This window comes from Sphaeramia orbicularis, chromosome 10 (genome assembly GCF_902148855.1).
Source record: "Sphaeramia orbicularis chromosome 10, fSphaOr1.1, whole genome shotgun sequence".
Classification (NCBI taxonomy): domain Eukaryota; kingdom Metazoa; phylum Chordata; class Actinopteri; order Kurtiformes; family Apogonidae; genus Sphaeramia; species Sphaeramia orbicularis.
The window spans coordinates 24,875,731-24,897,353 of NC_043966.1; the positions used below are offsets into that span (position 1 = coordinate 24,875,731).

Here is a 21,623-nt window from a genome sequence, read left to right on the forward strand (position 1 = left end):
AGACAGAACTACTTACTGGCACATTTCGTTTTATCAACAAGATTTATATTTCGAATAATAAGGGTTGTAATTTTGAAGGGCGTTAACTGACTTTACGCTGAAACAATAGTCTCGTATCTTGATCTGCTGCTATCTCTTTAATCGATCAGAATGAGACTTAATTGTTTGTTTGTAAAGATCAGAATGAGTTTAAATTCTAATTACAATTGAGAATAACAAAGGTTGTAATTTTGAAGGGCGTTGACTGACTTTACGCTGAAACAGTAGTCTCGTATCTTGATCTGCTGCTATCTCTTTAATTGATCAGAATGAGACTTAATTGTTTGTTTGTAAAGATCAGAATGAGTTTAAATTCTAAGCACAACTTGGGCATTCTATCATCCGTTTTAAGAAATGTCCTCAGGACATGTAGGCTTTAAATGGACAAGGAAATGGCGAGACACAGCAAGTTGATTCATTTACTTTAAATAGATGTTGCATCATATCTATGTATCACATGCAGTTATTGCTAAATGATATAGTATTTGCGAAAACAAAAGCTGAAAGTTATCCGAAATTGCGAGTCTTAGGATAGAATGATTTCCAACTATTGGCAATATGTCGGCCAGCTTTTCCTGAAAAGCAGCACAAAACCTAATCTAGTGAAGTTCCTCATGAACAAGAATAGCTTTAAAGAACTGCAAGAACTGGAAACGATATTTTTTTTTTACTTGTATACTGAAATAGTATTAAATGTATCACTTTGAGGCTATTATAGTGGAGCCTAGTGAGGACTGTGTTTAATAAAAAAAAAAAGGCGACTGAGTAATTAATACTTTCCTTCTGTGAAGGATGTCAGGTTATGTTTGCAAACCAAAGAAAACGAGACAATCAATGTTTTGTGGATTTACAAAATGGCCAGTGTTTTGTAGATTTACAAAATGGCTGACAGGGAGGTTGTCCTGTCTTTTTGTGTCTTTTTTTTGGGCGCGTATCTTGAAATGCACAGCACTTTTCAACTTCTCAAGTTTAACTTGAGTATTGCACTTATTTTTATTCATTATTTTTGTCAATCGTCATTGCACATCATCTTAGAGATGTAAAAGTTACAAAACGTAATATCAGCAAGGGAAAATTGCTCCTTTGAAAATGGCATGGAAGAAAAAGTCTAGAGCCTTATTTTTAGGCCTGATTGAGAGTTCTTCATGGACTTTATTTCAGTTCTCCATTTTTATTTTTTCTAATTATACTAGTGAAGAACAGAAGATTTTTTTTTTTTTTTTTTCTTGGGGGGGGAATGGACTGAGTTATGGGGCAAAATGGACTTAGTTATTATGAGGAGGAATGGACTTAGTTATTAGAAGATCGCAGGACCAGGACGGAGCCAGGCCGTGGGACCCGGGAGGACCAGAAAAGGAGCCAGGCAGGACAGGACCAGAGGGCATGGGAGGACCACAGTGGAGCCAGGCAGGACAGGACCAGAGGGCATACAGGGAGGAGCAGAGGGTTCCCAACAGAGCAGAAAGCAGCAGCAGCAGGAGCAGTCCACGAGTGTACACCAGAGGGAGCCAGAGGCACAGGGCAGTGTAGCAGCCAGAGTTCACCGCTGAAGCAGTTGCAGCGTTCCCAGAGCCAGCCAGCCAGCCAGAGATGAGGGTGGGACAGGGCGCACAAGTATCTTCTAGCTTCACAAGTTTAAAGCCAGGCTGTGGTTTGTATGTTGGGTAGAGGTATCTCTGTATACTTTCAGGTATTTAGTCATATTTGTCCACTTTATAGAACTGTTGTAGAACACAATTTCTCGCACAGCTCTCTCTTCCTTTTTCCAGGCAATCCGTGTAAATCGTATTGTACCGCACCCTCCTGTAATGCGCTGACATGAATGTGGGTGGTGTCTGCTGTGATGAATGCCTTGGTAGTGTGATGGCACGAGGAACATCTGTATTGGACGTCTACCCCCTGCGATCAGAAGTAGTTCCCCCAGCCGAAGGGAGTCTGACGCAAAGGCAGTCTGTTGTTGTTCGGTAGATCTTCCCCAGAGAAGTGTTCAGCATTGGAATGTGAGTGGATGGTCTCCTGTGCAGCCAATAGGAGCGTGTATGCAAGACCCTTCTGTGCTTCAACAGCGCCTCATTGGTACAGATGAGCTACATCTACCGCTTAATGTGGAGCAGTGAGTTTATGCATGAAATGTACATGTGGGTGTAACTATCCTGTACATTCACTGATAGCCTGTGTATAAATATATATTTTACATACATTTTTGAATTGTACTGAAATGGCAGCTTATCCTCGTAAAGATTTGTGGCCTATGGGGGGAGGGGTGGGGGATTCTTAAAACGTCTTTCGAGTTCTTCTTTTCACAGGCCTGACCCCCTAAAGCTGATCATCGAAAGAACCCCTCTGTCATAGCTGTGTGGTACACATTGAAATCGTCTTATTTACTGTAGTGCAATGGATTCGGGATCATGTGCATCAACTGAGATTTTGAAGTATAGGAAGGTATTTAACATTATTGAACAAATTCATTAGATTTAATATTCATTCTGTTTAAACCTTATTGTATATGGGGTTGTTTTGAACGTATTCTGGGTAGTGGGAGGGGCGGGGTTGTGGCCGTTAATCAGTTTCTTCCTAGACTTTTCAGCTCCCTGTTACCGAACGCAAAATGGCTTGATTAGGAAACTCCCCGGTGCACCCACCAATCATCAAGTGGACACTTTGCCTCGCAAGGATAGCAACTTCAAAATCAAAGTAGTCATCCTGATGTAGCAAGAAGCTCTGTTTTTCCCCGCCGTCTGTGGTAACAAGTCTTTTTATTAGAAGTCATTGTAATTTTGTACAGGCTATGTGTTGCTTTGTGGGGTTTGGGAGGGGGATGTGTATTTGACTCTTACAGATTAAGTTATATGACCCCGCTCTTCAAACACTTATCTACATTCAAGTCCACATCTACAGTCCATAAGGAAGGAGTCCTTCGCGTTCAGGCCTCTGCGGTATTTAAATGCTTCTTCTGGAAAATAGATTGTCTGTAATGAACTTAAACTTAGTCATCCAGTTGGCTTTTCTAAGGCAGTTGCTGTTGTAACTATAATGCCAGTAATTATTTTGTAGTTCTTTTACTGCTTCATTGTTTTTTGGGGAGGGGTATTGTGGGAGAGAGGCTTGTTTCCTTTGCATTTTTCAGTGTGCTGTGTCCTGTGCGCTTTCCAATACCCCCCAAGACCATCAGGAACTCTTCTAACTCATTGTATGTACAAGTTTCCTTGCGCATCGACCATCACGTAAGGTCACTAAATGTGTTCACATTTCTCTTAACATTCATTGTCTGGCAAAAAGCCTCCATTGCAATTCCTTTGCAATTAGTTACAATGCTTTGTATTGACAATACAATGAGTGAACTATCTGTAAAGGATTTTCTTTATTGCATAATAAATGCATAGCTTGTTGTGATTGAATAGTTTTGGTATGCATTTGTTCTTTTTGGGGGCTTGTGTGGGGGAGCTTTTCTTGTGCTTTTTCAGGTATGACTAAAGCTTGGAGCTTTGTAGAGCACGGATGTGACCTGGGCTCGAATGACAGCCTTTTCAAAGTGGAAGTGAAGGCAGATAAGTTGAATCCATCAAATATTGATGTTGGAAATCAGACAATTCTCAACCCCAAAGGGTCACTTATCTTGAGTGGGCTAAAGTGCCCTGATTGATCTTGAAAGCAACTTTGTAAACTTGACCCTAGAAGTAGTCCTGCTGTGCTTACTCACAAGTGTCTTGTTATAACTGGAAGATTTGATGGACCTTCATTGATTGTGATATCTGCAGTAAAGCATTTGGGTAAGGATAACAATAGTCAGTTCTATGATACTGTGAGGGTGGGCATAGGGGTGTTTCTTGTCTGCCTCTTTGATCTTACAGAACAGTCCAAAGGAAGAATGCATTCTCCTACCTAGGACAACAGGAATCATCCTACCTTTGAAATCAACCAACATGCTGTTGAGTCAGAGAAGGAGTCAGGTTGTCTTTGTATGCGCTAATTGGAACATGTAGTCCTCAGTTACTAGCCCTTATGCAACTGTGTAAGTGGCAGGTCATTATGTTTTTTATATCTTGCAGTCGCGCAACTGTGTGATAATTCCAAATTTTAGTGACTGAGGAAAGCTGTGCATTGCACAGCTTTAATTTGTTCTGAAATGCAACGCAAATGTGTTGCTTTAGATTATGTTGTGCATTGGTTTTGGTGGGCGTATCCCTGCACTTCTCTTTACAGAAATCAGTGTGCAAGACTGGTTCAACCCTGAATGAAGTCCTGTAACCTGGAACACGTAGTAAGATGTTGGCAAATTTGTCATGATAAACTTCTGCAATGTTGTAGTTGACAAAATGACATCTTGGAACTGGCTTTATGTTAACCTCAAGTCATTTGTAACAACAATGCTTTACTATATTCCTCTTTGGCCATGGGGCCCTATTGCTTTGCATCTTAACTGTAAGATGAGTAGAACCCAAATCTTCAAGTATTGTGTGGTGGGTGTGTTGTGTAGATCACTCTTTGTTTCAGATCATTCGCGTCTGTCCACTCCGATCTCGCCTGCCTCTGAATGCAAAGCCATCTGTGGAAGCTGTCAGCGAATTTGAGTGTCGCCCCTGAATGAAGTTCCAACCCTCTGTGCGCTTGAGCTTAAATCTGAACCCTTGACGTCCTTCGCAGAAGCCCCGCTCTGTGTTTGTGTGTGCCTTTTTTTTCCCCTTTTGGTTTCTCAGGTCAAATTGCCTAAAATTGTTTATTTGGCGTCTGGGATCACCTAACCTGTGATGGAACACTGAGAATCCAGTCACATTAAGATCAAGAGCTGCAAGCTTGTCTCGCTAATACTGCATCACTTCAGTCTCATGGGTGCTAAGTTAAGTAATTTCGGTTCACTTGATTTTTTCCTTTAACATACCATGGCTTAAATGTGTAACTCAACATTGTTGCATGCACATCGGCTCTGCATAACATTTATACGTAAAACACAGCATAATTTTCATGAAGTCGTTGTCAAACATTGCAGTAGATTTGGTCAGGGGTTTTGGGGGGGCAAAACTCTTCTCTCTTCTTTCAGATTTCTTGCTCAGCTTAACTTGCTACTGAGCCAGGCGACTTTAAACCTCTACAGGGAGTCACAGGATGACTTGGTAGAACCAGCCTCTAGGGTAAAACTTTATATACTTTGAAGAATTCAGCTGATAAATGCTGCTACGCTAGTTGTGGTAAACAACAACCATCTTATTTATCTTACATTGGTGTAAGTGTTGGGTTGATGTGGGAGGGAGGGGGCAGGGGAGGCTTAAATTGTTCTGTCTTTTTTCCATTACAGCCGTTTACCGTTCATTGGACCTGAGAGTCCGGCCGAATTACATTCTTGAGGAAAAGGCGTTGCTTATCACCAGGGATGCTGGTATCGTGGTTTTAATATGGATCTCACGGAAGCGTCATGCACCAGTGTAGTGTCGTGGGAAATGCTGGGAATGGGGAAACCAGTTGTCTCTTTTTTTCTAGTTTCAGCCTCGTGACCAAGTGAAATCCCCATGTCGTGACAGGATAATATAGCAGCCAGGCGTTCAGGGGTTTTCTTTTCCTGGGGGAACAAACTAACTCTGGTTTTGTTCCTCCAGGTTTTGCTTTTGCCCAGTTTCATACAGCAACAACAAAAAGCAAAAGACTCCGGTTGTGGCACTCCTGACTTTGTCGGGACGGGGTTCAATTCCCTGCGGTGTCTTGCTTTTTTAATGCTGTTTGGGACTCAAATTATGTATCAGGTCTTTAGACACAAACTTTGTAAAATCGGCTTTGAACCCATTAACCATAGGATCTCTGCATTAACGTGAAATATCTGCGCAGAAATTTCTATGAAAAAAGATCACTTTGACACAACTTAAAGTGTTGACAAATATCTCATTTCCAACATTTGTAAATTAATAAAGTTTATTAACTTAAACTGTTGTGTTAACTGCCCCTTTTTTCCACTGAAAATATTTTGCATAAATGTTTTTTTTTTTTTTTTCTTGAGATACTAGGCTTCCAGAAAATCATCTTCTAACATGAATAAGTGTTGCAACAGTGGCAGCTGGTAAAGAAGCAGACATTTTCAAATGTCTGTATGAGCCTCTAGTGCAGGGGTGTCAAACTCAGATCCTCGAGGGCTGATATCCTGCATGTTTTAGATGTATCCCTCTTCCAACACACCTGATTAAAATGATAAGCCTATCATCAAGCTCTGCAGAAGCCTGATAATGACTGTCAGGTGTGCTGGAAGAGGGAAACATCTGAAACATGCAGGATACCGGCCCTCGAGGATCTGAGTTTGACACCCCTGCACTAGTGTGTAACAAATTACTTGTGCATTTCCTTTAATTGTTCATCTTTATTCTAAATGGAGGAGAAAAGTGGCCTGACAGAAAATGTAATAAACCTAAGAAGTGCTGATTACTTGGGTTAAACAGTGGGTACAAAAAATTCAGAAGACATGTCCATCTCACAGCATGACTACTTCCAATTATTTTACCTTGATTTTTACCTGTCAAGTTTCAATCCCTAAATTTAATGAACAGAGCAAGCCTGTCAGATATATAGAAACTTTAAAAATGGTGTAGACCTTCATTTTCCAAAAAAAAAAAGTCAAGTGCATAGATGCTGGGAATTTTTTAAACAAAGTTTACACCTTCATGGTAATGTAGCATTTCTGTTCATAACATCAGTATCAAGGATGTGTGCATCAGTTGCAAGACTGGCTTTTATGATCCAAACACAGTTACACATTCAGCAAAATACACTTTGGCCAGTCTTAGAGGCAACGTAGACACAAGGGTTTGTTAACCAACTTGATCATCACTTTTATTTACTGACGAAGGTAAAACACAGGCCTTTATGTACTTTTAAATCAGATTTTGTTTAAAGATGCAGCTGCAGATTCACTACTGATCCATAGGGGGAAAGGGAGCAGGTCTTTTTGGACCCTGGACGTTTGGAGCATGAGATGGTTCACACTTGGCCTAGACATTTCGGACCAGACTTGGTGCACTGATATACATGTAAATACAAGTAATGTATAGATGCATATCATTCATTTTTAATCTATATTAATCACATTTCATTTTCCATGAGCAAACAGATTCAAGAAAGAAGGGAATATATGCACTTAACATGTTCATTAAACAGCTTTAACAAAACAACTTGAAACAACCGTTCCATGTTGGTGTAGATCTCATGATCTTGAAATGAAAATAATTTATCTTGTACATATTTAGAATATCTTCCTCTAAACCAGTGTTTCTCAACGGGGGCGGTACTACCCCCAGGGGGCGTTGGGATGTCTTCGGGGGGGGCGTTTGGAACAAGAAAGCTGAGAGGGGGGCACTAGTTACTGTTGTACATTACAACATCATACATCACTCGCCCCCCCACACTCACTCACATGCTCCCCCCTGGTCTTATGGGGCGGCAGGTGGCTCCTGATGCCATTAGTGGGCGTTTGTTCAAAAAAGGTTGAGAAACACTGTTCTAAACTAATTAATGTAAACATTAATGTACTTGGTGGTGGAATTTAAAATGTGCTATATGAACAAAGCATCAGGATCACTGTAAAATTGAGTGACAGCGTTTTTGGGGGGAGGGCTGACAGAGACTACCCCTTGCCACCTTCACCAGATGATAAGAAACCAGTCTAAGTATGTCCAGTAGGTATGTGAAGCAAGAAGTCTTGACTGGGAAGGCGAACCGTCCAGATTTCAGGTGCGAACCGGAGGAAGCCAAAGGTCTGGCAACAGTTGCTCAAGAAAAAAATAAAATACGCAAGAAAAGCACTTGGAGAGCGCAGACCTCCGCCAAGACAGATCTGCCCCCCCCCCCCCCCCCCCGGGTTTGTTTGTTAGCAAGATAACTCAAAAAGTTATGGACGGATTTTCAGGAAATGCTGATACTGGCACAAGGAAGAAATGATTAAATTTTGGTGGTGATCGGGGGTGGGGGGCCCCCTCTGATCGGCCTTGGCGGAGGTTTGTGCTCTCCCAGTGCTTTTCTAGAAAAGACAGCGCAGACCTCCTCCAAGGCCAATCAGTGGGGCCCCGATCACCACCAAAATTTAGTCCTTTCTTCCTTGTGCCAGTATCAACATTTCCTGAAAATTTCATGAAAATCTGTCCATAACTTTTACACACAAAGCAAAGCGATCACAATACTTCCTGGCGGAGGTAAAAAACTAATCAGTGAATTACAAACAGAAATTAATTTACTTAGATAAGAGTTTACATTCCACCCTCTAAATCACATGTGTTGTACTGTTAGTAATTTATTTGGTGTTTTGCTTTAGTGGTGCAATTCATCCATTATTTATCTACAGCTTTGGAAATTATAACTGGATTGTCACCACTTTGGCAAATTAGTTAAAGTCAACGTTTGTCATAAATGTGATATCCAACAATATTAGGTTTTTTGAGTATAAATGTATGGCAAAAAATCTGAGCAAAAGTCACATAAAATTTTTGCTTTAGAAATGATCAGCGTATTCGTAGTAACAAGGAAAACATGTAAATTAAGAATATTTGGAGTTCACAATCTATCAGCAATTGAAAGTTATAATGAAGGGCTGTTATGTTGGATACCTACAGAAAACTACAGGCGGTTTAATAATTAATTCCAAAGCTATAAACGATATTCCATATATCAACTAGTGACAAAGCTTTGTCCATTTAAACACTATTTATCCATGTTTAGATGTGATTCTTTGATACTGAGACAAGTGTTCATTGAGTTCTACAACACTGTCCCTTCATATAAAACATTATTTCTACAGGATACATGTATGTTAGAAGGTTTTGACACCAAACCCATTGCGGAACCAATGATCTGATGTAAAGTTTCCGCAGAGTCGGTTTACATTCGTACCATTTGTATGCTAGCTGTCTAGCAGTCTGTATAGTTTTCTTGTAGCTGTGTGTGGTTGATGTGGTTTGGAGGAAAGGGGAGATGTGGTCCTTTTTCGCCAGGGATCCTGTCAAAGACTTTGCTTATGAAATTCTCCCAGACACACAAGAAAAGTCTGGAATATGGACGCTTCATCGGGGGAAACGAAAGGTAAAGACCGCTATGCAGCCTGCGGAGCGGTTAGCGTAGTTCGCTTCGTTACGGAGGCCTGTAGCTAGTTAGCCGGCTAACGTAGCGGTACTTAAAGCTTTGGTAGACGGTGTTGTATTGTACTAAATCAGCCATGTCAGTTCAATATCCATCCATACCACTGGTGTTACGTCAGTGTAAATGTAAATATGAAGCTCATTCTCTATGTAAAGTCTTGTTAATCTTCGCTATGGATGTTAGCTCGGGCTTTGTTTACTCCAGGAGACAGACACGTATTTCTCGCCACGTCACCTCGTTTTATCAGACTTATGAGCTGTAACTGACATAGTTTTCTGGCTCATGCCGTATCACATTTAAAAGGTTTTATCACCAAGTATTGACATTGCACCTCAAATTCAAGTATCTTCGTTAATATCGATCAACATGAGTGTGGGGCCACATAATGACATCCATCCACCCGTTTCCTGTTTTCCTCCATGTAGATGAAGTCAGTTACATTTACATTTATTGCTATTTGTAACACGAGTTGGTCCTTTACTCTTGCTGGTCCACAAGATGTCATTAGTTTGAATACCAGCATTTAGTTCTCTGATTGCTAAGTTTCATCCTCCCTGTTTCCTCAGACCAGTGGAGAGCCAGTGTCTGTGTTTGTGTACGAGGTGGCCCAGGGTACAGAGCAGCAGACCCAGCTAGCAAAGGCAGCCTTCAAACGCATGAAGACCCTGCGCCACCCCAACATCCTGGCCTATGTTGATGGATTGGAGGTATGCATCTTTGTGTGTACGCGTTATGCTCCGATCACTGTCTTTTTGTGCCATAATGCACTACTTATTTCCCTCCGTACACACACACACACACACACACACACACACACACACACACACACACACAAAAAACATATAATGTTGAAACGTCATCCTGGATACTTGTCAGTACTAGTGTGTTATAAATGGTGTCTCATCCCATCATCTGCTCTCTTCTACACATCTGCATTCAGATAGAGGTGAGTGTTATGCTACAACTGCAGTCCTTTAAGATGTATAGTAATTGTAGTGAGTAGTTCAGCTACCTAGATAATATTAGTAGATTCTTACACTCTTTCCTATGTATCCTGTGCTCATCATGAATATAAAATACCCAAGAGAATAGTGGAGCTAATCGGGATTGTTTGTGAATTTACATCTTTCCCTAGGATTATCAAAAGACTGAACAAAAAGCCTGATTTATCAAGAGAAAATAGACAGCCTGTTGCATTTAAAATAAATTTTACTTAATACAGTGGAAATGGATGCAGCAAATAATTATTTGTCTGCATTTGCAGACCAATAATGAAACTAGTGTCCGTTGGAACAATACAAGAAACAAGCATAAATGCCATATTAGATGGAAATAAATAACCATACTATAAACAACCATGTGTAAAAAGCTACAGAAATGGAAGTTAGTAAAACACAAACTGGTAAATTTGGAGAGATAAAGAATTTGAGTTTGTAGGATCCAAACTGGTGGTTTGGTTCAGGGGGAAAAAACTAAGTTCCAGCTTCAAGTTTTTGACAATTATCTGCTATGTGTACTAGATCATAAACCAGCGACTCAGGTAGTGTGTTATTTTATAGAACACCATCTAACGGGTAAGGTGTTCAGTCAAAACGCATTTATACATTTGGATAGAAACCTGATTTATTTGCATTGTCATCACTTTGGTCTTAATTTCTAAACACCTTAACATAGCATGACAATAGAGTTATCACATTAAACTATATGTCAGTCAGCTTTATTTATTAACTTAATATGAACATTAGCATTATGACATGTAGATACAGTGCTGACAAATAAGAAATGTGTCAGCACAGTTTGGTGTGATAATGGATAAATGTCATTTCCAGTCTGCTCCTCTGTTGAGTACTTTTACTGTCATCAATAATCCTCATTGCTTGGGGTTATTTCACAGACAGAGAAAAGCTTGTACCTGGTTACGGAGCAGGTGACACCCCTCGCAGTCCACCTGAAGGCCCAGGCAGAGAAGGGTGGCTCTGGGGAACTGGAGGTTTCCTGGGGTCTGCACCAGATTGTGGTAAGGACAGGAAAGAAAGTGATACTTGGTTTAAACCTCCTTGTTCAGCATTCATTCATTCGTCACCTCTCTGTCTAACCAGTCTTTAACCCCATTTCCTCCTGCATTTCTTCTCCCATAGAAAGCATTAAGTTTCCTCATCAACGACTGCCACCTGCTCCATAACAATTTGGGTGTATGGGCTGTTTTTGTGGATCGAGCTGGGGAGTGGAAGCTTGGAGCCCTTGACCATGTGGCCCCTGAACAAGGCGACCCGAGCGGGATCGTACTCCCTGCCCCTAAAGCTGTTTACCCAGATATGGAGAAATATGACCCACCAGAGATGTCAAATAGCAGTGGAGACAAATGGTGAGAGACCACAGATCAAAATAATATGACAGGGAGAAAAAATAACAACTGTAAGAGGGGCAATTTGAGCAGAAATTGAATGAGTTGGAAGTTTAGGACTGGAACTCTTGAGTAAATTGTACCTAAGAAGTTTTTGTTGACCAAAATGCCCCATTTAACGGTTTGTGCTTGTTTTAGGGCAGGAGAGGTGTGGAGGCTTGGTTGCCTAATCTGGGAGGTTTTCAATGGGCCATTACCTCGAGCTTCCTCTCTTCGATCATTAGGAAAGGTATGTTCCTTAGATAATCCCATATCACAGTTAATCTTACAGTGTGTTTCTACTGTCTATACTAAACATTTGACCTGTGACATTGGTACCCTGTAAGATAGTGTTGTTTACAGACTGTTATGATGTTAGCAGTTCATGTACTGAAGAACATGTAGCAAGAAATACATTTATTCTTACATTCTTTACTTTGCAAAAAAGAACAAGGGGTTCTCTTTGGTCCCTACGAAGTTATTAACCATTATCTTAATTAGAATACAATAACAACTTACTTTAATCTAATATAGAGAACTAGAGTCACTTGGTTAATTTAAAAAAAAAATTGATTTTTCTGTTTTCACACCACATGCATCAAACAAAGACCTAAGATAAATTCAGTTTGTTTTTTTTTTAACATTGTTCCATTGTAGCTGTAACATACATTTTAAATTGCAGACATTTAAAAAAAAAAGTTCTAAATGTATCTTGTTGAAGCTTGCAGAACCCTGTAACAGACACTTTATTTTGTAAAGAACACAGAAACACGTGACTTATTTTACCGAGAGCAAAGATTGAACATGAAAAAGAGAAACTAGTCATGTACTTTGTTGAATGTTGTTAAGTGGGATTACACCACAGTGTGCTGTCTGCTCTATGCCAACAGGTTCCAAAGTCCCTGGTCCCCCATTACTGTGAGCTGGTGGGGGCCAACCCACGGGCTCGCCCCAATCCAGCTCGCTTCCTGCAGAACTGCAGGGCCCCAGGGGGATTCCTCAGCAACAGCTTTGTGGAAAGCAACCTTTTTCTAGAGGAAATCCAGGTTCATTAACATGCTTCAGTACATCATAACAGAGTTTTTTTTGTACAGAAATGTAACCAAATCAGTGAAGTCATATGCTATTGTGTTGAGTTATAGAAACAAATTGTTATGTGTGGTATCCATTTTTTTCTAAAACAACCATGTCCAGATTAAAGAGCCTGCTGAGAAGCAGCAGTTCTTCCAGGATCTCAGTGATAACTTGGACTCCTTCCCTGAGGACTTCTGCAAACACAAGGTCTTGCCTCAGCTGCTCACTGCCTTCGAGTTTGGAAATGCAGGAGCTGTTGTCCTCACACCACTCTTCAAGGTGAATCCTCATCTCTCATGTCAACTTCCATACATTAATATCATATGACATACCACAGCATGTACAAGCCTGTGAAGGCTGAGTACAACGAAACATAGACTCAGTCTTGCTTATGAGGCACAATTCATTTCCAATTAAAATCTCTACAAATTTCATTTTATAGCCTTGTTGATATGCTCTGTCTTCTTTACAGGTGGGGAAGTTTTTGTCAGCGGAGGAGTACCAACAGAAGATCATCCCTGTCATTGTGAAGATGTTTTCCTCCACAGACCGAGCCATGAGGATACGACTGCTGCAACAGGTATGTTCTCACAACAGGCTCCATTTCCCTTAGTCAATGAGTGTTTCTCATTGTGATTTAGTGAACATAATGGCAGTGTTTAAATGTCATTTTTATTTCTCCATGTGCCTCACAAAAAACCAAACTTTAAGGCTTTTCTATTGTTTAAGCAGTAAACTGAGGGTCTAACAGTATTCCTTCTCTCACAGATGGAACAGTTCATTCAGTATCTAAATGAAGCGGCCGTCAATTCCCAGATTTTCCCTCATGTTGTTCATGGATTCACAGACACCAACCCGGCCATCAGGGAGCAGACTGTTAAGGTAGTTTGCACATGTCAAACACAGCTATGAACCAGAAGGGTTAATTCTGTACAACTTCAGTCTTCGTACCAGATCTGTTTTGTCACTTCTGTCCTCTAGTCTATGTTGCTGCTGGCTCCCAAGCTGAACGAGACCAACTTGAACCAGGAGCTGATGCGTCACTTTGCCAGGCTGCAGGCACGAGATGAACAAGGCCCAATCCGCTGCAATACCACTGTCTGTCTGGGCAAGATTGCCTCCTACCTCAACGCTGGGGTAAAGAACATTAGTCACTGTCAAAAAGTGTTTTACATTAAATTAATGCTCAACCTAAAATTCAGAGAGGGTTTTGTTGAAAAGCATGGATTTGGTCATTCCTCTCTCCTCAGACTCGACAGCGTGTTCTGATATCTGCCTTCTCTCGAGCCACAAAGGACCCTTTTCCAGCGTCGCGTTCTGCCGGCGTGCTGGGATTCGCCGCCACCCACAACTATTACAGTGTAACAGAAATTGCTGCACGTATCCTACCCACCCTCTGTGCCATTACTGTTGACCCCGATAAGAGCGTCCGGGATCAGGTACTAATGACTAAACCCTTACATAGGACATTTTGCAGCAATGAAATATATAATTTTTTTGAGCCATTTTTGCGACAGAGATATGATAATTGGTTAACATGACATAATAAAGTCATGCAGACTAGACTGTCTCTGTAATTCAGTTGAAACTGACCTGTTACACATTCCTTGACAGTACATGTGGTACATTGCAACAACCAGTGTTAATTTTTACCCATAATATTTTTTGTGTCAACATTTAACTGGTTTATCTTAATGTTTATTTTGCTGTCAACGGAGTTTGCTGTTCTGTTTCTGATCAGCATGTGCTCTTCTCACGTACCTTCTTCAGGCATTCAAAGCCATAAAAAGTTTCCTTTTGAAACTTGAGACAGTATCAGAAGACCCCAGCAAGCTGGCCGAGATAGGTATGTACCACACTGAGCTGCAAGGACGAATAAAAGCTGGATTATGATGCACTAATGTTGTTGTGCCAAGGATCTCAAGGAAAAGAAATTTCACAGTTTTTGTCTGGTATAGTTTCTATTTCAAGATAGCATATGTAAAGTTCGTTTTTTAGCTTTATTTATTTTTTTCAGGCATCTTTATCAGTTCTAAACAACATCATCAAATCCTTTTTTGCCAGCCAGCATTTGAGGCACAAATATTACTTGGCAGCACTGATGCATGTAGTCATCCTGAAGGACAGTAAATGGTGTATCTCTCATTTCATATACTGATGCAGAGTGTGTTACAGAGAAATAAAAACAATAAAGGAAAACTAGACACGTGAAATAGTTAACAATAAAGGACATTTAAATCTTATGACAAGAAGTTTGTTATATTATGGGGCTGAACAGTGAAAAATAGTAAATTTTTTAAGTTTGACCCTAAATGTGGTCAGAATCAGGCCCTTTATGATGAAATTGGAAAAACAAATCACTGCTTCACCATGTTGTGTTTTAACTCATGGGGCAGGCTGGTTGTCCAACCCCAAATGTTTCAACTATCCAAGAAGTTTCATATGTGACAAGCATATCGTAGATGTACCTGAACCCCAATTTTATCAGCAGCAGAAAAAATGAGGGACAGGCTGATGATACAGTATTTCTCTTTATTTTTTCCTCCCCTCTCTGTCTTGCAGAAAAAGATGTAGCGTCTTGTGCCCAGCCTGCAGGTGTGTCCTCCAGCTGGGCCGGCTGGGCCGTGACCGGCATGTCCTCACTAACGTCTAAACTGATCCGTAATGCCCCGGGGACAGAAGGGGGAGCTGCAGCTGACGACAATGGACAGGCTAATGCCACAAGCCCAACAAACTCCCCCGATGGAACACCTGCACCCGGTACTGAACTGGAATATGTCTTACAGTATCCGTATGTGTAACCTCATCATCTCAGGTGCATTGCAATGTAGAAGAATTAATAGAGAGTATGTAACATTTCTTGCTTCTGTTTGTAGTCAGAGCACTTTAAACCCCACTCTCAGTTTAATAACTGAGGAAAAGAGCAGTGGAGAACTGAGCATGAGACTGCATTGAAGCTGCTGTGTGTTAATTCTTTTTTTAGTGTGTTGTTTATAGTTGTACTTTTGTATCTTTCTCAGATTCTGAAGCTAAAACTCCAGAAGCCTCTCTGACTCACCATGCTGCCTCTAGCCGTGCCAACCAATCACAGACTGTTGATGTGACAGACAATGATAACGAACCAATAGGAGACCGTTGGGATGATGATGAAGACTGGGGCAGTTTAGAGGTACAAGTTTATTGCTTTTAAAAAAAGGGAAAAATGTAAAATAAAGTGTTATTTTGAATCTCCCAAAATTTCTCATATCTCTCCTCTAAAGGAGCCAGATAAAACGCTGACTGAACCTGATGACTGGAATTCTGACTGGTCAGGAATGACGGCATCAAAAAAGAAGGCCAGTGATAGAGGAGTACGAGCCCTTAAAAAGTTCTTTTAAACACATAATATCACAAATATCTGTACCTAACTCCACTCATATTGTCACTACAAGGAATACTAACAGAAATGATACTAAAAGGCAGAATTTAACATTCCATGATCGCAAAAAATTTTGTCCTTGCATCCTCAGGTAGGCCGTTCGTCATCGTCTGTGGCTGTGAAAAAGCAGAGCTCTGACTGGAGCAGCTCAGGTTGGGATGCTGACGACAGCTGGTCCAATGAGAAAGAAGGCCAGGGTCAGAGTTCTGCAGGTGAGGAAGGCTGGGGCAACGACTGGGGCGAAGAGGAGACGGACACGACCTCCACTAATAAGACACTCCCCCTGCCTGAAGGGGTGCGGCTTGCGAGCGAGTACAACTGGGACAGCAGTAACACAGCCAAGGGGTCCAGTCAGAATGACCTGTTCGCCAACGTGTCACAGAGGAACACAGCCAGCACCACCACTGTCACGGTGAGAACAAAGGGACAGCAATATAAGAGCTGCAAATGAAATTACTGCAATTTGCAGGAGTGGAAAAAGTTTCTAGACCCCCTTAAAATTTTACATAATGTCAAATATTATTATTGAAAAATGAATTTTTTTGTGTTTCAAAAGGGGTGGCTGCATCACAGACATAAACAAATGTAGTTTGACAGTTTTAAACATCTTGGATGTGTTAACTGAAACCTCCAGCTTTGACCTTGATGGAACAGTGCACATGCAGTTGGCAGAGTTCAATGACTTAAGAGTGACTCTTAATGCAACATATCACAAATGTATGGAGTGTCTAAAAAATTTTTTCCACTGCTGTATATGCAATTCAAAGCCAGGCTAGCATTAATCTGCCTCCAGTGTATAGCTGTCCAAGACTGCAAGCAAGGGTTTGTGTTTTAGACTAAAAGCATTTGATCTGCAGGCTCTAGTTTTATAATTATGATCTGGATATTAAAAGTCTCAGATGAAAGGCAAATAAGTGAATGTACCCAAATGTCAGACTATTGATCAGTTTGACTTGTAGCTCTGAGAAGGACAAATAAGTAATTTAGGAATTGTTAAAAGCATTCTCGTCAGACTGTGTGTTGTAAATTTTTTTCCACATCAGGCTGGAGACGGCTGGAGCGCGGAGGCAACAGGAGACTGGGGAGCTGAGGACAGCTGGGAGTCTGTAGACGGAAGCCAGGGTAAGCATCTGAGCTGAACTTCAATTAAAATGCAAACCTTTGTTTGTACAGAATGAGCTGTAAATAGGTGCTACAGTTACAGTCTTCATTCACATCTGAGCTTTATAGGGTTTCTGTGGGGTCTGATTTAAGGCATTTAGGCAGTATACTTTAGGTATACAGGCTTTAGACCTCGATGGGAAATGATGCTTGTTATTGCTTTCCACTAGGTCTTAGCAAAGCTGAGTTGTCAAAGAAGAAACGGGAGGAGAGGAGGAAAGAGCTGGAGGCTAAACGGGCTGAACGCAAAGCTGCTAAAGGACCATTAAAACTGGGTGCACGCAAACTAGACTGAGGGACATCAGTTGAAAGATGAAGGAGCGGATGTGGAGCGAAGAAAAAAACTACATCAACTGGACCCCGAGATGGAGGTTTGACATTCCACAGGTAAAGGACCAGAGAGAAGTGTAGGTGATGAATAAATACTGTGAACCTGTCGACAGTCCCTACAACGGAGGAGGCTTCTTGGCTGAGCAAAACCATCCAAAACCATGCTGGTCAGTAGACCTTCAGCCCTGGGACTGTCTGCCTGTGTACAGTAGGGAAAAGACGCAGTTACAAAAGAACTACTGATGATGGCAGAGCTGAAACAGGCAGAGGATGGAAGCAGAAAAAGCAGCACTCCATACAGCAAAGGCCTAAGTTGATGACCCTAAATGAACCCCTCTGTTTTTTTAACACAGAAGTCAAAAACTTGCCATTGTACATGTACATAAAGGAGCATCTTGTCCTACAATGACATGAAAAATGACACTTTAAAATGGAGAAATATACAGTATACATATATCTAAGAATTTCAGAGTCAAACGTATTATTATACTGAATGTTTTCAGTTTACTTACACACACCAACAGAATGGAAATGAATGTTTTAGTTCAACTGTCACAGAATGACTTTTATTCAGTCCATGCATGCACTGTATTTGTGTGGCCTAACAAAATGTTCATGACAAAGGATCAAATGTTGACTTTGCTTTGCACACACAACACTGTATTTTATTGAACTGGCCTGACATGCAATGCGGTTCACATCTGCTAATGGGTAACATGCACTGCAGACACATTGACAAGTAGCTGAGCCACTGACAAGTGGTTCATCTGAAGCTGGAAAAAAGCATTTCTAAGGGAAAGTCAGTTTGTGTATTTACTTGCATTTTCTTGTGTCATGAAATATAGTGCTGTGATGGGAATTTATGTAAACAAAGATTTTATTTTGAAGTATTTTAAAGGTTTCGTTACGCATCTGGTCCTGTGTGATCGCACAGATGCCACCATAACCCATCTGAGTCACTGAAGACAGATTTACTCTCTAATATTGGACACTGTCAGGGTAAAAGAATTTCTTTTGCTCTTTTATTTGTGCCTTTATTTAATCACAGTTTCCCTCTGAGGGATCACATCCAACAGCTAAAGAAAAGTGGACCTGAAATGTTTCATAGCAGCTGATTATGTGTTTTTCTCAAATCACTTCCCTGTCTGTGCTGGACATGGCATTGTTAGATTTGGTACAACATGAAATGCTGTATAAATAAGCAAACTGACACAATCAGCAGCTGTGAGCTAATGGATCTAATGAGCTGGTGTGGGTTGGTCATGTCAGGTAAGGAACTTCAGGAAGCTGAGAAGTGTTTTGTTTTCTACAGAAAATCCAAATCATGTAGCATGTGAGCTATACTAAAATAAAAACAACATAAAATTCTATATTTTGTACATTTAATGATGTCTATATTGCAGGTAATTTCATTATTCCTAAATTATAACTACTCAAAATCATGGACAGCTAAGGATGGGAACCAATGGCATTATCGACTCAGTATCAGTTGTTTCAGTGATTCTGATCAGTTTTCTATGGGGGAATTCCCATGTTAAGTAGGAAGAGGTTTCAGTATAATAATGTTTCCACACCTGTTTTAAATGACACAAATTGCTGTTTACACTGTTCTCAACTTTATTTGTGACATTATGCCACTGTTTTTTCTTCTTTGACATAATTTGTTTCAAGTTTCCAGCTGCAAAGATGAGTTTCATGCAGCTGTCAGAAGCATAGAAGTATTAACAGAAGGAATCGATGTTCAGAAGCGCACGATATTGATTGTTGACAGTTTGGAACAGGTGGATTGTTTACATCCCTATGTGTAAGTAAGGGTTTAGGGCAACGATACTCATCTTATGACTGATAGGCTAAGTCCACGATCAATCATTTCTACTTCACAATACAATGAAATTTGAACCCAAATAAACAAGGTATAAGTGGTTCAGAGAAAAGATGGATAGATGGAACCAAATATGTTAACAAAGCAAATAAACATAAAATGCAGTTGCAACTAACATCTGTGGTAAAGTATCTGATTTATCTGTCATGTCTAATTTACTTATTTTACTTAAAAGGTTGATTTGAAGTAACAACTAGATTTCAGTTGTATCCTCTTTGGTGTCTCCTGTTGGCGATGAATGGTTAGTTTTAGGTTTCAATATGAGCTGCACAGAACAGCATGATGCCGTCTACCATCATCATCATCAGCTGACAGTTGGAACATGCAAGAGTTAGAATTGATCTGTGGTGTGGTCACTCTGTTAGCACTAGAAATACATATCTCATCCACTTCCAGTCCAGCATTTACATTTTTTTTCTTTATGAAGCAGTGTTTCCCACAGAATTGGATATAACATATGGCGAGGTTCACAGTGTTAGTTAATGCAGTATTTAGTACTTTATTTGGAAGTAAAAGAATAATAGAATAATGCTATCTTCTCTTTGTACAGTTTGATATTAGCCACATTAATGTAAAACCATAAGTGTGGGGTGAGTGAACACAGCAGCAAAACCTTTGTTTACTGCATTAGTCGACTGGAGTTGAATCAGATGAGACTGAAACCACATTCCCATACATTAAATGACCATTTACATATGTAGTGATGGGTCACTGGGCTATAGTGATGGAACGACACAAGTTCATAAAACTGTAAACACAAGGCCATTCACCAAACACTGTCAGTAGGGCAAACGCAAAGACTTCAGTTTAATTTTACAGAGTGAATACATGAATAACTAATGGATAGTTTCAGCAGATCCAAGTGTGAGCCTTGAGCTGAAGCCCACAGAGAACCACAAATCCACTGGGTAAAAGCCACTGACAAAAAGTGTTCAATGAGTGAAGTCACAGGCAGTGGAAAATATCAGAGTTGTGCAGAAAACATCCTTTCAACACTGCCATCATGTGACCATCTGATGTAGCTGTGGAACAGATCAGTGTTTTCAATGTCTTTTGCTGGTGTTGTGGCTCAGAGAGGAGTGAACTGAATACTGATTAAGTATATATTAATATACATTATTACAAGTTAATAAAAGTGACCAAAAGGACTATCTAACTACATTGTGAGATATTAACACAAATTTTTGTTAAACAGTTAAAAAAAAAAGAGAGAAAGTAGTTACTCCTTAGAGGTGTATTGGAATTAGTCCCCACCTCTGTCTCCTCTCAGTTGAAGGTGTTCAGAAAATGCATTAAAGCATTTTAAATGAGCTTATCTGTGACAGAGAAGGTCGTGGGTTCAGTTCCAGCGCAGACCAGCCTGAGTCTTTCTGTGTGGAGTTTGTTCTCAGGGTACTCCAGCTTCCTCCCAACATCCAAAGACTTTATTAGGGTAACTGTTCAATCTAAATAGCCCATAGGTGCTAATGTGAGAGTGAATGGTGGTTTGTCTGTATATGTCAGCCCTTTGATGAACTGACATGTCCAGAGTCAACCCCACCCTTACCCAGAGGAAGCTTTGATAGGCCCCAGCACACACACCCCCCCCCCCCCGACCCTCAGGAATAAGCAGTTCAGAAAATGTATTAAAATAATAAAATGGAAGGATTTTCTGTAACACTTACACCATGTACAGCCAGGTCCCTATGTATTTTGACCGTGACACAAATTTTGGTCAAGTCAGTCACCTGATCTCAGCCCAATAGAGCAGTTTTTCCAATTGCTTTGCTTATAGTTTGCCCAATTACTTTTGATTTAAATCTGGCGGTCTATACTTCAGTCACATCATGTCCCACCATGGTTTTGTTGCTATGCAAATACTTATGAACCTGACTGTATAGATTTCTGATATTATTATTATTATTATTGGTTATGGCATTGGCTTTTATCCCTCCAGTTCAGCCCAACAGTCCTACCTCAGCATCAGTTAACAGTTGTCTGATGGGAATTTTTTCTGTGAGCGGCTGTAGAAAGACACTGAGGCTGATGAAAACTGGGGAGAATCTCTGGGTGTTTTACACAAGAAACATTTGCTTAAATGAACTTCTGAGATCAGATTGCTTAATACACACTAAAGAATCTTATTCTGAATGAACTTCCCATTGTATAAAATTATAATAATGGATAAGATTTCAGTGTGAGTGACACTGGGGGAAGTGTCTTGCCCAAGGACACAATGGCAGATGACATGA

The 21,623-nt window shown here is 40.5% G+C and overlaps 1 protein-coding gene across 4 annotated transcripts; it reads left to right on the forward strand.

The window, feature by feature from the left end:
• The first annotated feature begins 8,902 nt into the window (after window positions 1–8,902).
• On the forward strand, window positions 8,903–19,507 carry scyl1 (SCY1-like, kinase-like 1). 4 transcript variants are annotated; one of them, XM_030145957.1, is made up of 19 exons: window positions 8,903–9,087; window positions 9,711–9,851; window positions 10,085–10,097; window positions 11,037–11,161; window positions 11,283–11,509; window positions 11,687–11,777; window positions 12,418–12,573; window positions 12,722–12,880; window positions 13,074–13,181; window positions 13,370–13,483; window positions 13,583–13,738; window positions 13,852–14,040; window positions 14,372–14,447; window positions 15,164–15,361; window positions 15,622–15,770; window positions 15,862–15,951; window positions 16,111–16,431; window positions 17,063–17,141; window positions 17,351–19,507. In XM_030145957.1, exons 1-19 carry the CDS (start codon window positions 8,980–8,982, stop codon window positions 17,473–17,475), a joined length of 2,625 nt encoding a protein of 874 aa, XP_030001817.1. In that variant the 5' UTR covers window positions 8,903–8,979; the 3' UTR covers window positions 17,476–19,507. The 4 variants fall into 4 exon arrangements, with proteins under 4 accessions (XP_030001817.1, XP_030001820.1, XP_030001818.1 ...); XM_030145960.1 differs by having other exon boundaries at window positions 15,862–15,936; XM_030145958.1 differs by having other exon boundaries at window positions 10,085–10,090; window positions 11,039–11,161.
• The last annotated feature ends 2,116 nt before the right edge of the window (window positions 19,508–21,623 follow it).